Raw genomic sequence first — 14,902 nt, 5'->3', positions numbered from 1 at the left:
AGATTTTGGCAAATTAGATGCGAAAAATAGCAAATTATTTGCAGTGACCTAGCGAGGCACAGATTTATGGGATAAAGGCTTTATTCTCTCTTCCCTTCCCATGGAGTCAATGAGCCACATGATGCAGTCACAACTGAGCAGTCGTGTGGGCTGTTCCTGTCAGATCTCAACTGTGTCTACCCCTGCATACAGCGTATTGGCTCTTCCATAATATTCAGCTACATTCTCCAGTCTTTCCTGATTGGTAACAGAAGTTCTCTTTTGCATTAGAGATAAAGGCTGACCTGGAGCTCCTAGTGCTCAGGGTCTCTTTAATGATGCTGGTAGCAAATGGCAGTTCTTTGCTTGAAACATCCTAAAGAGTTCCAGAAACTACAAGTACTGGTTAGAAATCATATACAGAGAGAGAGGTCACTGACCCACAGGCCTCTCTAGACAGCCGGTCTTCTCCCTTTGAAAAGACTCAGTGCCCCTGTAAACTGCAATGATGATCTTCTAGGGATAGCTTCCAGCGTTCAGTAGCTGCTCAGAAGCTGCCAGCAAGTTCTGCAGTGAACGGGGCTGTAAACCGGTTCCTCCCACTGTTTCTGGGATTCCCTGGGACTTAATTGAGCCTGGTTTCAGGAGTGTGCTTCTGGGTGGGGAGGAACTTCAAAGACTCTTAAACATCCTTGCAGAAGCTGGTATCCAGTAAAGTGGGAGCAGGAGGTCATTTCAGGAGGGAGGGGAAAGAAGCTTCCAGGGGCTGGTGGATGACTCCGTGCTGGCGAAGTGGCAGGTCCCAGGCCTGCTGGTGAGGCCTGCGAGTATCCAGCCAAATCTAAACCAGGGGACTGGGCTCAGCTCTCTTTAGGTTGTCGCATGTACTTCTGCTCTGACTGATACATTCATCTTAAAACCTGGACCTTTGTGTTTCAGCTGTAAAGAATACAAAAATCTGAATTCCTTTTTCGCTATTATTATGGGACTGAGTAATGTTGCTGTGAGCCGTCTCTCATTAACATGGGAGGTAAGTTGTAGCTAAAATCCAGTTGTAAGAAGTTTGACTGGAATTTCTGCTTTTACTAAGCAAAAGCATGACTTGGGCCTTTATTACTGATAGAATTAGATCTAGTAATTCAGCTCCTGAGAAGAGGAGTTACAACCCTTACACCTGGAGCTAAGGGTGACAATTTTTATTAGTAAGGCTGTATACCCATATGTGTGCTCAAGATTAGCAAACAGACAGTAAGCTGACAACAGCAGCTTTCACTGGTGCCCTACAAGATAAGTGAGTTAGCCAGTTAGCTCTTACATCAGCCCACGCTCTATTTGACTTTTCTGTTCATTTGTTGAGATCAATCAATACGAACTTCTCGAAAATCTGTCCTGTATTTATACTTATTATTTTTTGATCTCCATATGGACTCTGTTACCCCAGTAATATGTGGGTTTGTCCAAACCAGTTCTGGTTTTCTATCTGACATGCATCCCCCGCTTGCTGTCAATTTGGTCTTCATTCTCAGAGCTTCCACCTTTTTCTGTGGCTTTGCTGTTTTGTTTGTGAGTATACAGAAAGGGTGCAATGTCCAGCAGGGTGAGGTAGCAAACACACATAATCACTAAGAACATACTGGTTGTCAAAAGCAGTGCAGATTTGAATGTTCATGTACTTTTGTCGTTAGAAACTCAAATTAACTGGTCAGCGTGACTGAGATCACTGATGCGACTGAAATCAAAATTTGAATACTTTTCCAGAAAGTGCTCTGAAATGGGTATTCAGGCTAACCCATCTGAAAAGACACCAGCCTAATCTTAAAAAGGCACATGTTCCAAGTAATTTATATAACTGGCACTGACGGCAAAGATTTGGAGGTCAGTTTCTCAAAATAATGACCCTTCATTTGTGGCTACTGAGAGGAATAGCTGGGAGAACTACGTATGGAGAGAGGAGAGGGAATTTAATGTATAAACTACATACAGCAATCTGACATTGACAGAGTCTGAGCTGGAAGGGGAACAGATTATTTCTTAGTAAGGGATATGAACTTGAGTTCAGAGAAATGTTATCACACTCTGGTTTGGCAGGGCAGTCAGTTTATCAAGAGGATCTCTGCACCTTGATTTTTTTGCCAGATATATATAGGGAATATACTTAAAAATAAGCAAATGAAGATGTAATTTTTGCTAATATTATCATGCATTTACATTAGTTGCATGCACAAACTAGATATTTGCAGGTGCAAATGTCCAATTATACCACTTATTTCACAAATACCTAATCTGCATGCATATGCAAACTAGGCACACAGTTGTTCACACACATCATTAAAAATTAGGCCCTTGCTGTGGCACAGTGTAAATATCTTGCTAGGTTACACACTCCAAATGTAGAAAGTACTGCAAAAAATCATTTCTGCACTGTAAAGTCTCTATTAATTTTTAATGTTACCCACTGCCAGTAGTAGTCTGATTTAATCAGCAAATATGCAGAAATTTCCTATTAAAACTAGAAAGCTGACATATTCTGAGTTTGCATAAAAAGTTACTCAGATCTCTGAAACTAATTTATAACATAGCTTATAGACTTTACAGTAAGGTTGTTTAAGGGGTCTAACATAACATGAGTAGAAGAGAAAATATTTAGTAATGCCCATCTCATCCTATTCACTGCACGATCAGATGACAATGATTTATTCTTGTAGCTATTGTGGACTGAAAAACTATTGATTAATTTATACCCCAGAAAGCAGTAGAGGCCCTTGGCTGTGGCGCGTGTCAAGAATTTTGACCGATAGTTGATGATACATTTGCATGAACAAAAAGTCTCCTGGAAATGCCCAGGCATAGATGTGACTGTTGCGAAGGCAAGTCATCATAGGTATGAATAATTATGCTGAGCTACCCCTGCGCAAGCTGTGTGTAAATTATATTTTCAGATAGGTTATAATCAGCAATGTCCTGAAATCATTGACTTAAACTTTCACTTACATCCTGAATTCAGGGATTGCCAGGTAAGCCAGCAGTGCTCCAAACAAAAGTCTGAATCTAAAGATCCCAAAGGAGTAAATTCAAGTTGGGGTTTAAATCAGGATCCAGGTTTCATGGCTGGTCCCATCTCTATTTATAATCTGGTTGCTAGGAGACACGTTGTATTTTAGATTAGCACATTGTTAGAAATATCTGGCAAAAAAAGAGCACTTTCCTGACTTAGGGCATTGTAGAAGAAATTAGCATTTACAGTAAAATTACCACACGAATTGGATCTAATTAAGGTTTGCTATTTTTGTTTTTATTAACAGAAACTTCCAAGCAAGTTCAAGAAGATCTATGCAGAGTTTGAAAGCTTAATGGTGAATAGCAATAGATCCCTTATTCTGTGCGCAATCTGAACTAATTCAGTTTCTGAGTATCTGATTTGAATTCCTTGATTCAGAACATTTTATATGTCCTTGTTTGACTTTAAGAAGTTTATGATCCCATTTTAGAGCTGCTAAAACAAGTATGTATGACTAATAAATTATACTCTTAGGAACCTACTCTGAGAGAACTTATGTACCACTCAAAGTTAATCTGGGAAACTCAGAAAAGCTTTATCACATGCTTTCCCATAGTACATATGGGAAATTATATTTTCCAACTTGGGTTTTTCCAGGCCGTGCATTTTAGTGTTATAGCATATGCAAAAGTGGATCTGCAGGTGCAAAAGAGGGAGTGCTGTTCGTTTTACGAACAATTTGTTTTGTAATCATAGCTTACCTTGCTATTGGCATGAAAAATGTTCCGTGTTTAGTGGCTGCATTCTAATCATGTAAGCTGCATGGGGAAATGAGAAAAGGTGTTCTTAGTTTGCAGATGCACTTTTTAAAGACACAGGAAAAATAAATATTTTAATAAATGCCATGACATCTAAATGAATGCATACAGTGTCTTAATACATGTAGTAATACATATTAGTAATTAACCGCTCTCTTTTTTCTTAAGGATCCATCAAGAAACCATAGGGCCTACAGACTAACTGTAACTAAATTGGATCCTCCAATAATTCCTTTCATGCCGCTACTTATAAAAGGTAAGCTTGGATGCTACCAGAATTATAAACTTGAAAGCTATTTGTCAAACATTTGAGGAATACAAGTAAAAAGCATGACACAGAGACAAGAAAAAAATTCTTTAGTACATCTGAATATCAGACTTCAGTTTAACTAGACTCAGAAATGCTGCAAATTAAAAACTAAGTGTTTTACTCTTTTAGCTGTTTTGATTGTTGTAAGGGATAGATAAAATATTCTGCTTTTTCATATGGTCATGATTTAGCTAGTTATGAGCTTTTACGTGGCTTTTATTTCTCTACAGACATGACGTTTACTCATGAGGGGAACAAGACACTCACTGACAATCTAGTAAACTTCGAAAAAATGGTATGTATGGTGAATTTGAAATGATGGTTGTGGGATGAAAAGTTAAAAAGGACTCCATCCTTATCTCTTCAGCAGTGAAGCTCCCAACAGTGACTTCCAAGGCTAAAGAGATTGAAGGCAGGACCAAGACCTGGCAGAAATCATCTGCTGTGTGCACAGAGCCCTGGACCTTTGGGTTTCTAGAAAACCTCATAGTGGTGGAGAAGAAACTGCCCACGGAGCCATGCACAGCCAAAACATTTCCTAGGAGAGGCAGCAGCAGTGACAGGAAGCAGAGCTTTTAAAGACAATTTTTAACAGCCAGTTTGGGACCAAGCTGTGATTTTAACTGCTGTTCTTTCGAACAGGATTGAACAGCCTCAGGCTGGGATAGTTCTGTATTGCTCCTCAGAGAGTGAAAGGAGCTTTAATACAGAACATGCACAACATTTTATTTTCTTCTTTCCTTTGACAAGTGGAAGGAGATTTCTGTGACTTGCTTGCTTTCCTATTGGAAAGGGAGGTCAGTGATAGAAGGTTAGGTTATACTCAGATTTGTTTTATTTTAAATCCTGCACTTAAGCTCTGATCATTTCAAACACAGTTGTCGAAAACTGCAGGCAGGCAACTTCCCCTGGCAGAAATCTCAACTGAAACTCAAATTTCTTAGTAGGAAGAAGCTGTTTTCTTGGTTGCTGAGGCCTTAATTAGCATGGTTAATGGCACCCAGCTCTGAGAACTAGGGATAGCCAAGCCCAGCTATAAGCAATTGCACTGCAGAACCAAACTGGACTTGCTGTGTCTGCAGAAAAGCTGCATTCAGCCATGCAAGAGTATATCTACTCTGCGGCCCATACCGGCTTGTTCGTATTACTACAGTAATCAGAACCACTCCATGGTTCTTGCCACTGCGCTATGGAGGAGCATGTCTTACCTTCTGAGCGCTGGCAATGCGGATGGGAAGAGAGGAGGACTTTCAGCTCTTTAGTAATACAGCCTCACAGAAAAGTGATTGATGATGACTCTGAGTGAGTTCTTCCCTTAGATTTTAGCTTGGTTTAGTCTGTGGCTCCAGGACAGCCTCTGTCCTATGGGTGAAAATATCTCTCTACAAAGCTGAGAATTTTTTTGTGTGCAAATGGTAGTGCCAATGACTGAGTAAGGGCCTGACCTCACTCTGCAGTAATGACATTCTGTAATTGCATATGCAGACTGTGTTGCCATCTCCTCCCTAAAGCCTTGAGCTTTCTACCTGGAAAACATAGGACTTTTCCCTGGATTGCCTGTTCTAATTAGATAGATAAATATATGTATTTTAGTGTAGATAGTAAATATTTCGGGGAATACAAAGGGATCTCGGATTTGGCTGGAGCACCTCCAGACCAGGAAGGATGGCAACTGAATTGCCATAGCTGTCTAAGTCACAGTCCACCCCATCGGCTCTGTGTTCTCCACCACACCTGGCCTACTTAAACATCCTGAGCCAGAAGTACCAGTACATCTGCAGGCCTCAAAGCTGTATGCCTCAGGTTCCTAATTATGCCTGGTTTTGTGTGAAAGCCATTACAGGAGGCAGGAGCTTGTCTGTAAGCACTTGCATAGACAAAATTAGAAGTTCATCCTCAACTTATCATTTCAAAATGGTTCTGCACCACTGTATACCACAGTTTGGTGCTCCCAGGGCCAAGAATGAATTTTGTGGCAGCTTAAACTAATCTATACCTAGGCTGCTGCAGAACTGCCCTTTCCACCCTTGCCTGTACATTCCCCTAGCTTCAAAAGTGTGTTATTACCAGAGCATGGTTTTACTAGCAGCACCCAATGGTTTTAAATAAAATTTTATACTGTATGAATATAGTATTACCCCTTTTGATCAGTAATCTGAGCTTGGAGCATTTTTTTTCCTTTAGGAGGGGAAAGTGAAGATCAATTCATGTGTTTTTTGATGCTATTTATTTTTCAAATAATCAGCCTCATATCCCTGCACACAAGAGGAATAAAGGAACAGGAAACGTTCTCCTTTGTCACTATTCTAAACCTCACTTTAGTTAGTACTCTACCTAAAAGCTCTCTTTTTTAAAAAGCTCTCTTTTTTAAAAGCTGTTTCTCCAGGTTTTTGTGTCCTTAATGTTCTTTACTGGTTATCCTGCATGCTTCTATGGTGTTTTTCTGCTTTTCTCAACCCACAGGTGTCCCAAGCAATGTATATTCAGATTCCACCCACATCACTCATTCAAATCCTAATGTGGGCCTGGCAGTTTTTAGCTTTTTTGTACATGTCATCAGGTCAAGCAAAAAAAAAAAAAAGCCTACTGTTAAACCTCAGTCACTACCACCTACTTGTGTTAAGCTTATAACTGTCATGTCCACATATAATTGCCAGATACTGACTAGTGAAGACAAGACCGCTCAGCCAGATAACTCTCAGAAAAATTCTGCTCTCTTTTGCATGAGCATAAATTCAGGGTAACTGTGTGATGTTATTCTGAACCAGATTTCCTCCCTCGAATAATATCCTGCCATTCGTTTTTTCTATTTATTTGTTCTACGGCATGATGCCCTGTTACAAGCATATGTAGGTACCTCTAAATATTGCTTGCTGGTGGCCAGTCTGTTACTGATCTAAGATATCTTCATTTTTGGAAAATGATTTCCTTTGATCCATCCTAACTTTGACGCTTGCTGAAGTTTCTGAATAAAAATAGCTGGATAGTTCCCCCGATGGTGCCATCTTCCAGCAGAGGAGGTGGGCCCCTCTGTCTCTCCTGCAAGTGCAGTGATGAAACTGAGAACAGCCCCTGGCATCGTGTCTGCATTCTCACCACAGAGCTCTGATCCTGGCAGCTGATGTGCTGCTGACAACTTTATTCCTGTAGCTGGCAGCCAAAAGTAGAAGTTTGGTCTAGTTGCATCCCTTCAGCTGAAACAGCTTCCTTTGGATCTTTTTTGTTTTCTGATGTTTCTGTTGTTATTTGTTTTAAGTGGTGCATCTCGAAACATGCAGGAGCTGTCAGGCAGGGTCTGAGGCAGGCATGCCCTGGGTGCCGGAAGCAGCGAGGCCTGGTTTCCTCGGGGTCCATGAGTCGTGCCTGCCAGAGCTGTGCCCAGGGCTGCCCTCGTGGCTGGGGCACATGCGATTCCTTCACGGCGGGCACGTCTGCGTGAAAGGCTTTTGTCGTAACACAGCAACTCGCACTGCAGACTTCTCCATGAAGAAAGACCTCTCCATAAAGGGGGAGAGGGCACTTACAGGGTCTCTGTCTTTTCCACAGGCATCTATTTTCACAAAAAAATGGTAGGAGCTTACTTATGTTTGAAAACTCTGGGTTCTTTTTTTGTCAAATTTGATGAAGTTGTTTAGAAGGAGAAGGGGAAAACAGACAGACAGTGTTAAACCACATTAGCCTCATTTCTTTAGAAAGGCAAACTAAAAAGGGAACTGAGTCAAATTTCTCCTGCTACACTTCCCTATAAATCCGTCTTTTCAGAGGAGTAATGGCAGTAGTAGGGGGGCATCGCTGTGCAGAGCAGTGCTGTTTTACTTGCTGCTGCCTTTGTAAGTGCCTGCTCCTTCCCCTTCCCCCTCCCGCTCCCCACCAACGTCTCTGGTTTGGGGGATGCTCTGAGGAGTGGGAGGGCTGTGAGGAGAGGGGAAGCTAGCCCGGGAAGAAGACACCATGTGTGCTAGAGCCATTTGCCACAGCTCTGTGTAAAGAAGGAAGTTTGTAAGCTGACCCTTTTGGTTTGTACAAGATGTGGGTAAACAGTATTTAGTGTGTGTCAGAAATAGGTACCCTCTTCGTGCTTGTACTCTGCTTGTGCTCTTGCTACGCCACTGCATTGCATGAAGCAAGGGGGGGATGTAGGAAACTGTAGAAACTGTCTATCCTGGAACAAGTTATTCATAGTTTTGTCGGTAAAGAGACAGGATACCTAAACTGCTGTTAGTATTAGTAGAATAGGTGTTTAGTAAAGGGCTTTGTCTTGTAGCCCCTTTGATGACCCTCTTTTCAGGTGAAGGAGAGTCCCCAAAGCTGTCAGTAGTATTAATTCCTATAAACTCTGTATGAGTTTAGCAAATATGGGACAACCTACAATCTGCAAGGCAGTACATGGCAATATATTGTGTACAATAGCTTTTATAGCTATATTTTTCGAAACAATTTTAAAAGCCTTTTCCTAGGATTGTTTTGCAAGAGAACGAAGAGAGAGCAAAGTGAAGAAAGTACTGGGCAAGGCTTTCCTTAAAGAGAGGCAATATTTCATACAGTTTTCCTGTATTTTCCTCCTGACGACTTACTCATTTGCTGCTTTTTTTCCCCACCCCAGCTAATAATTCTGCTCTGTCTGACTGCCACTACAGAATTTTGCATTCATAAGGAAAGGGAAGTTGCAATTATTTGGGAACTTTATCAGTGCTGTTTCTCAAATCATCAGGCAGCCAGAACAAAGATCACTTTACCTGGCACTATCTCCATGTTGCATTATCCGGCATGTCTCAGAACTGGCACCTGCAGAGGGAGCAGAAGTCACAAAAGAGCTCTGAAACTGCTGACCTGCCATGGCAGCACAAGGCAGTGCCGTGATGCTGGTCACTGATTCTTCTTTTTGTCGAGCCTCTTCACCCTTCAGGTGTGAAATGAGGATTAGAGAATCTGTGCATATTGGTTTTCAGGTTTTGTGGAGATGAACAAAAGAGAATTCACACTCTGATCCTTATGCAAAAAAGGGCAAACATTCTTTCTTTTTTGGAACATAAAGATTATGCAAAAAGTGTGTGACTAAAGCCCTTGGTAGTTTTCTATGGCATATATGAATATTTATAACATTTAGGAACCTGGGTTTGGAATGGATTAGAAGATAATGTGCTGGCCCGCTGCCACTATTCCAGACTCCGTAAAACTTGAAAGGGTATTGTTGTGTATATATAGCATGCTGGTAGGAGCGGTCGCTGTTATATTATGCAGTTGGTTCTATTTCAGAAAGAGCCATATTTAGGTTTGTATGGCTTTTCAGTAATGGTCTTTCTTAGCACAGTAAGTAAATAGAGGTTAATTTTTGCAGGCATTAACTTGAGGTAATCCTCTATTTGAAGAAAAAGTGTAAGGAGCTGGCAATTGAACTTCTATTTGAACATTTTCTCTGTACACAATGTTTCCAGTTTTCTTGAATCAAAAGAAGAGAATCCAACTTTCCAACTTATCTGAACGATTCCAGGGGGAAATCCACTTTCCGTTTATTTGCTATTGTTTTGTCCAACTCACACCTTCCAAAGAGGAGCTCTTTGGAGTTTGTATTAGAAAGTACAGCAGCACTTGCAAAAAGCAATGTGAAAGGAGCTCTTTGAGGAAAACATAATGCTCCAGAATGTCCCCACTGGGTTGGGATGTTCTCCTCTGGCCAGTTTCACCATTCACTCTACATTAACACCCACTTCCTCATTCCTTTGTGTTGCATCATTGCCACTTCTCAGGAAGAGGCATAGGAATAGGCAATTCCTATTCCTCAGGAACAGGCAAAATAACTCCTTATAGTGAAGACTTCAGCCAAATGAAGGAAGCCAGGCAGTTCAGCTCCTAACGAGAAGCCACAGGAGTTCATTGCCACTTCTGTTTCCTTGCCTGGCATAGCCCATACAGGGAGAAATTTGGAAATAATGAGAACTTTTAAAACCTTCATTACACTTATCATTTGTCTTTCAGTACAGTACAGCAATACAGTACCTACCCTGAATGCTATGCTTTTTTTCAAAACAAATTTTCCCCATAAAGAAAATAAAGAGTATAATGATTCTGTGGAACAGTCATTTTTGATAAATCGAAGTTTTCACCTAAGAAGCTCAATACTAAACCAATCAAACACTGTCGCTATAGCCTAGCTCCAAAGATCATTGTGAAATAAGGCTTCAAAACCTAAAATTTTACAGATATGAAAAATTAGGATGTGTATTGACAACCCATCCAGAAAGCACATCAAGCAATACCAACCATCTTCATAAAAATGAAGTATCCTTAGAAAATCTTTCCTTGAAGTTAGTCACTCTTGAAACTTCATCAGTCTCATTCAACCTGATGATGTCTCTTGGAGTTAGTTATTTTAGCAGAGTACTTTTTGAAATGGTATGAGTCAAAATAACAGCATCACTGATAACAGAGCCAAATACATATGAATCCATAGAGTTACAAAACATTCATGTTTTCATGTTTGTGTTATTTTGATTTTCATTTTGATTGGGTCAGACTTGAAGAACCAACACAGTAATATGCAGTACACTCTGTCTCAGTCCAGTATGACAACGGGTGCTCATCCTCGAGTGTTTAAGAGGTTCCATTGCAGTCAATGGGGATTACTCACATGCTTAGTGTTTAGCACATATCAGAATGCTTGCAAGATAAGTTCCTTAGAAAATTTGTCAAGTAATAATGGCTTGAAGAGGTATGAAAATTAACATAATACATAAATGACTCTTACTTGAAACCTACTTATTTTCCACTGGTAGATCTGTATGGCTTTAGGAACAATATAAACAGTCCTCTATCCAAATTCCCCAGATCTTTTGGGAACTGTGCTTTAGAAGTAAAATGTTTTTACATCAGTTTGAGGCTAGCTACATTGCATTGGATTGTACAATGCATAATCCACAAAAATGTAATATACCAGTCAAATATAAAGGAAAAAAATGTAATAAATACACCAGTCAGGCCCATTTTTGTATGCTTTACAATGCATTAAAATGTCTAAGATTATTCAAGGTGTGTGTAAGCAATTTTTTACATTGGCATTTACCATCACTGAAATGACAGATCTCACAAAGGTGTTTTATTTATAAAATCATTTTCACATGAGATCATAATCATGTATGAACTTTTAGGAGCATTAGGTTTTACTGTTTACTAGTAAGAAATACATCATTCCGTTGTTTTTATACTTATGTCTAGCTTGTTAATCTCATACAAAATTTCAGGAAGGTGAGAATTTCAAAATTTCAGCCTGGTGAGAGTGTGTTGTGTTAGAACATGTAACTATGTGGTAATTGTTGGACCATGTTAAACGTGCTGGAACAAACCTTAGGCTCTGGTAGGCATAGCACTTCTCCCCTCTGCTTTTTCTTAATCTAAGCAAGAGAAACTGTAACAAAACTTGTCTTTATAACAATGATTGAATCAAACTCTCTAGCTAAGAGAATTCAGAAGTTTCAGTTTATTTGATATTATGCAGAACAACTAATTGTGTCCAGCACAGGTGAGAGTATTACCTGCATAGTGCTAATTGCACAAACCAGTTAAAATTTTGCAGTCCACTACTAAATCTGAAATGTTTTGCTTCATGACTTAGTGAAATGACAAGTAGGAAGATGGTATAAAAGAAGTGCACATTAAAGGGGCTGATTTTCATTTTTAGTTAAGGCCTTTTACAGCATCCAAGTAAGGGAAAGGGGTCTCTGAGTGCATGTAAATTACACTCATGCTCATTTTAAGCCTGTGTAAATGCAAATCACACCCTACATATGAGGGTATCAGCATTAAAATTATATTTTCACTCATATGACTGCTTTTATTGGCATATGTCTTCACACTCAGCCACAGTTAGGTGCTTCGTTTAAATGATGATGAAATACAGTGCTTGTTCTCTGATTGCATCCCATCTTTTCTTTCCAGCGTATGATTGCCAACACTGTCAGGACGGTGAAATTCTGCCGAAGCCAATCTTTCAGTAAGTGTATTACAACATCTGCACAGTCAGCATTATCCTCAGTAGCTACAGTAATTACAACTAATTCTGTGTGTGACACAATTGAAATGCCTGGTTTCCAATGATTCTTCCCTGTTTGGATTCACAGGGTGAAATATCCTTTAGGAAGCTCTAATAAGCTCTTTCTCCTCTACCTCTTTTCAAAGAATGTGGAGGAGCTAAGTATCTGTGAGATCTCGACACATCTGTCAGATTAAAATAGGTTGAAATTAGCCACTGGCTTCAGAAGTGGTTGAGATGAGGCTGGCAGACAGAAGGACACAGACACAGGCACGTTACTTCCTTGCATAAGCCTTGTTTCCATAGGAAAGCAGGCTGGAAACATGACGCTTATGAATGACATAAGCGCATAAGGTGATGAACTTTAAACCTGTTTGTCAGTATAATTATCAGAACTTACTTGACCATGTAAGATGGCAGAGGTATATGATCAAACAGGTTTGCTCTGTGGGTCTCATGCCATCAAGGTGTACTGTCAAACCCAGTCCACACTGGCACTGCTTTTCCTCAGTGCTTCATTCATTTTGCCTCACCACAGCCGCCTTCTTTCTCTGAACTGAAGAACTGAATAAATAGTATAATTTTTTTTTTTAATAAAAATAGTGTCTTTTCATCTGGGTCAAAGCTTAACTCTAGAATATCAAGTTAACAGAGCTTTTCTTTTTTTTTTGGTTTCAAGGTTTTTCTGGCTATGTATTTTTTAATTTTAATGTATTAAGCACTAGTGAGACCTGCAGGCATAAATGACTTAAAAATCAAAGTGGATTTTCACTATGCATGATATAAAAAAAGTCAGTGAATAGATGCACCATAGCTAAGACCTGTGCTCTGTGTGTGTGTGTGTGTGTGTGCAGGTGGGTATACATTTATATGTAAAAGATGCTTCAGCATTTTTCTTTCAGAGAAGGGAAATTTGTTAAGTACTGTACCACATTTTATTACATTGTAAGCTGTTTGCTGTGAAGTTGAAGATACTCAGATCTGAGCTAAGCTGTACTTTCATAATTGCTGTGGGAGTTAAAATGCAGTTAAGTAATGTAAATAGGTAGTAAATTTTGAGGCTTGAACTGGGCAGCCACTAAGTAACTACAGCATTCCAAATATTTAATGATGAACTAGAAATAGGGTTATTTCATGAAAGGAGGCTGAAATCTATTATATAGTTTTGAGCATGTGTGAATGCTTCTAGTTCAAAAGCAGATGGGAAGCTTTAACTCATAATAGTTAGCTATATAATTTATAGCTATTGACTGATAAGGTGATGTATAAAACCTCACCCAAGGGCCATCAACTTGACTGAATGTAGCCAAGGATATCTGGCAGAAGAAGTTAATTTGTGGGGGAAGTAACCAGAAAGATTATCAAATACAGAGGAAAGGTTTCAAAAAGAGGGATTTCTAAACATTTTATTTTTAACGCACCAGGATATGGTGTTTCCTGTGACAGCTTGTAAAGAGTTATGCATTCTGTTCAGGCATTTGTTCCATTAAGTGTATCAATCCTACATCATTTCTCTTTCACCAGATCCTGACGCAGCCCTAGCTAATAAGAACCATCAGGATGTTCGGAGCTATGTACGGCAATTAAATGTGATTGACAACCAGAGAACTTTATCGCAGATGTCTCACCGACTAGAACCGCGTCGAGCGTAAACATTTGAAGCAATGATGAGAAATGATCTTTTATCCAGTCAAGGTCACTTGTTAAGAACTTCACTTCCTCTGCTACTGCACTGCCACTACAAAAATAAGCAAAAACATATTCTAAGATCTTAGGCAACGCACAATGTACCAGCCTGTCAGAGAACTTTGGCTGATGAAGAATTTATACACTGTAGCTGTAAGGGTGGCCATGCTGTGTACTGTTAATTCCTTTTAAAGTGTACTAAATGATTTCTTATAGTGAAAGTAAAAAGGCAAAAGGTAAACTACAATAGCGAGTGAAACATGCATCAAAAACTCCTAACAGTTCTAAAGGTGATAGAGTTTTTCCCTCTAATTAAAAACACTGTATTTTAGGATTTATTCGCCAGTTCAGGACCAAAATTGGCCATCTGTTTTGCTTGCCCAGCTACTATTGACCTCAGTAGAAAATGTATGTTAGTAGGTTCAAGAGAGGTCCAAAGTATAGTTCCATTCAAAGAACGCTTAAAAATACTTCCCTTTAAAATACAACAGATACTAAGAAGAATTTCCAATCTTAATCATACTGCCTACTACTGCAAGCAGCGTGGCCATCTCAGAAAACTAACAGGACAGAAAATATTTTGAATGATAAATAGATTAATTGTGTTTACATTTTACTTGTTTTTTTAAACTGTGGATCAGGTTTTTACTAAATTCCATTATGAATGAATAAGGTTGTTGAAATCAATAGCATAAAGGTAGCAAAAGACTGGTTCAAAAAGAGCACAATATGCACAAACAGATCTCAAGAGAATAATTTCCTGGACATCAAAACCTTAAACATCAGCTATAATTAATTGTGGCTGTTTAACACACATTTTCTGGTCTTAAGCATTTACAGATATCTTAATTTTCAGCCAATTGTTTTGCACTTTCAATAGACTGTAAATAAAAGTTAAATCATTATGTTCTAGAATATTTATTTATGTAATAGCTATTGTGCCAAAATAATTATGTTTTATTTATTTTATTTAGCAGGTAATGGGAGTACAGCTTTTGTCTTTATACTTTGTGTGCATTTTATGTGTAGGAATTGTGTGATGTATGTTTTCTGTAAATAACATGCAGTACCTTATTAAATGTAAT

General features: G+C 39.2%; 1 protein-coding gene across 1 annotated transcript in view; it reads left to right on the top strand.

Annotated features, from left to right (window-relative positions):
* Positions 1 to 14,902, top strand: part of LOC106499302 (rap guanine nucleotide exchange factor 4) — an 81,927-nt gene extending 67,025 nt beyond the window's left edge. Inside the window, exons 21-26 of the mRNA XM_013960769.2 lie at positions 919 to 1,009; positions 3,282 to 3,332; positions 3,964 to 4,051; positions 4,336 to 4,400; positions 12,038 to 12,092; positions 13,656 to 14,902. Coding sequence (XP_013816223.1) covers positions 919 to 1,009; positions 3,282 to 3,332; positions 3,964 to 4,051; positions 4,336 to 4,400; positions 12,038 to 12,092; positions 13,656 to 13,783 — 478 coding nt within the window. The 3' untranslated portion in view covers positions 13,784 to 14,902. The remainder of the gene's footprint in view (positions 1 to 918; positions 1,010 to 3,281; positions 3,333 to 3,963; positions 4,052 to 4,335; positions 4,401 to 12,037; positions 12,093 to 13,655) is intronic.

The sequence above is a fragment of the Apteryx mantelli genome, chromosome 6 (genome assembly GCF_036417845.1).
Source record: "Apteryx mantelli isolate bAptMan1 chromosome 6, bAptMan1.hap1, whole genome shotgun sequence".
Taxonomy (NCBI): domain Eukaryota; kingdom Metazoa; phylum Chordata; class Aves; order Apterygiformes; family Apterygidae; genus Apteryx; species Apteryx mantelli.
Note: the sequence above shows the minus strand (reverse complement) of the source record. Positions and strands in the feature narration are given on the sequence as shown.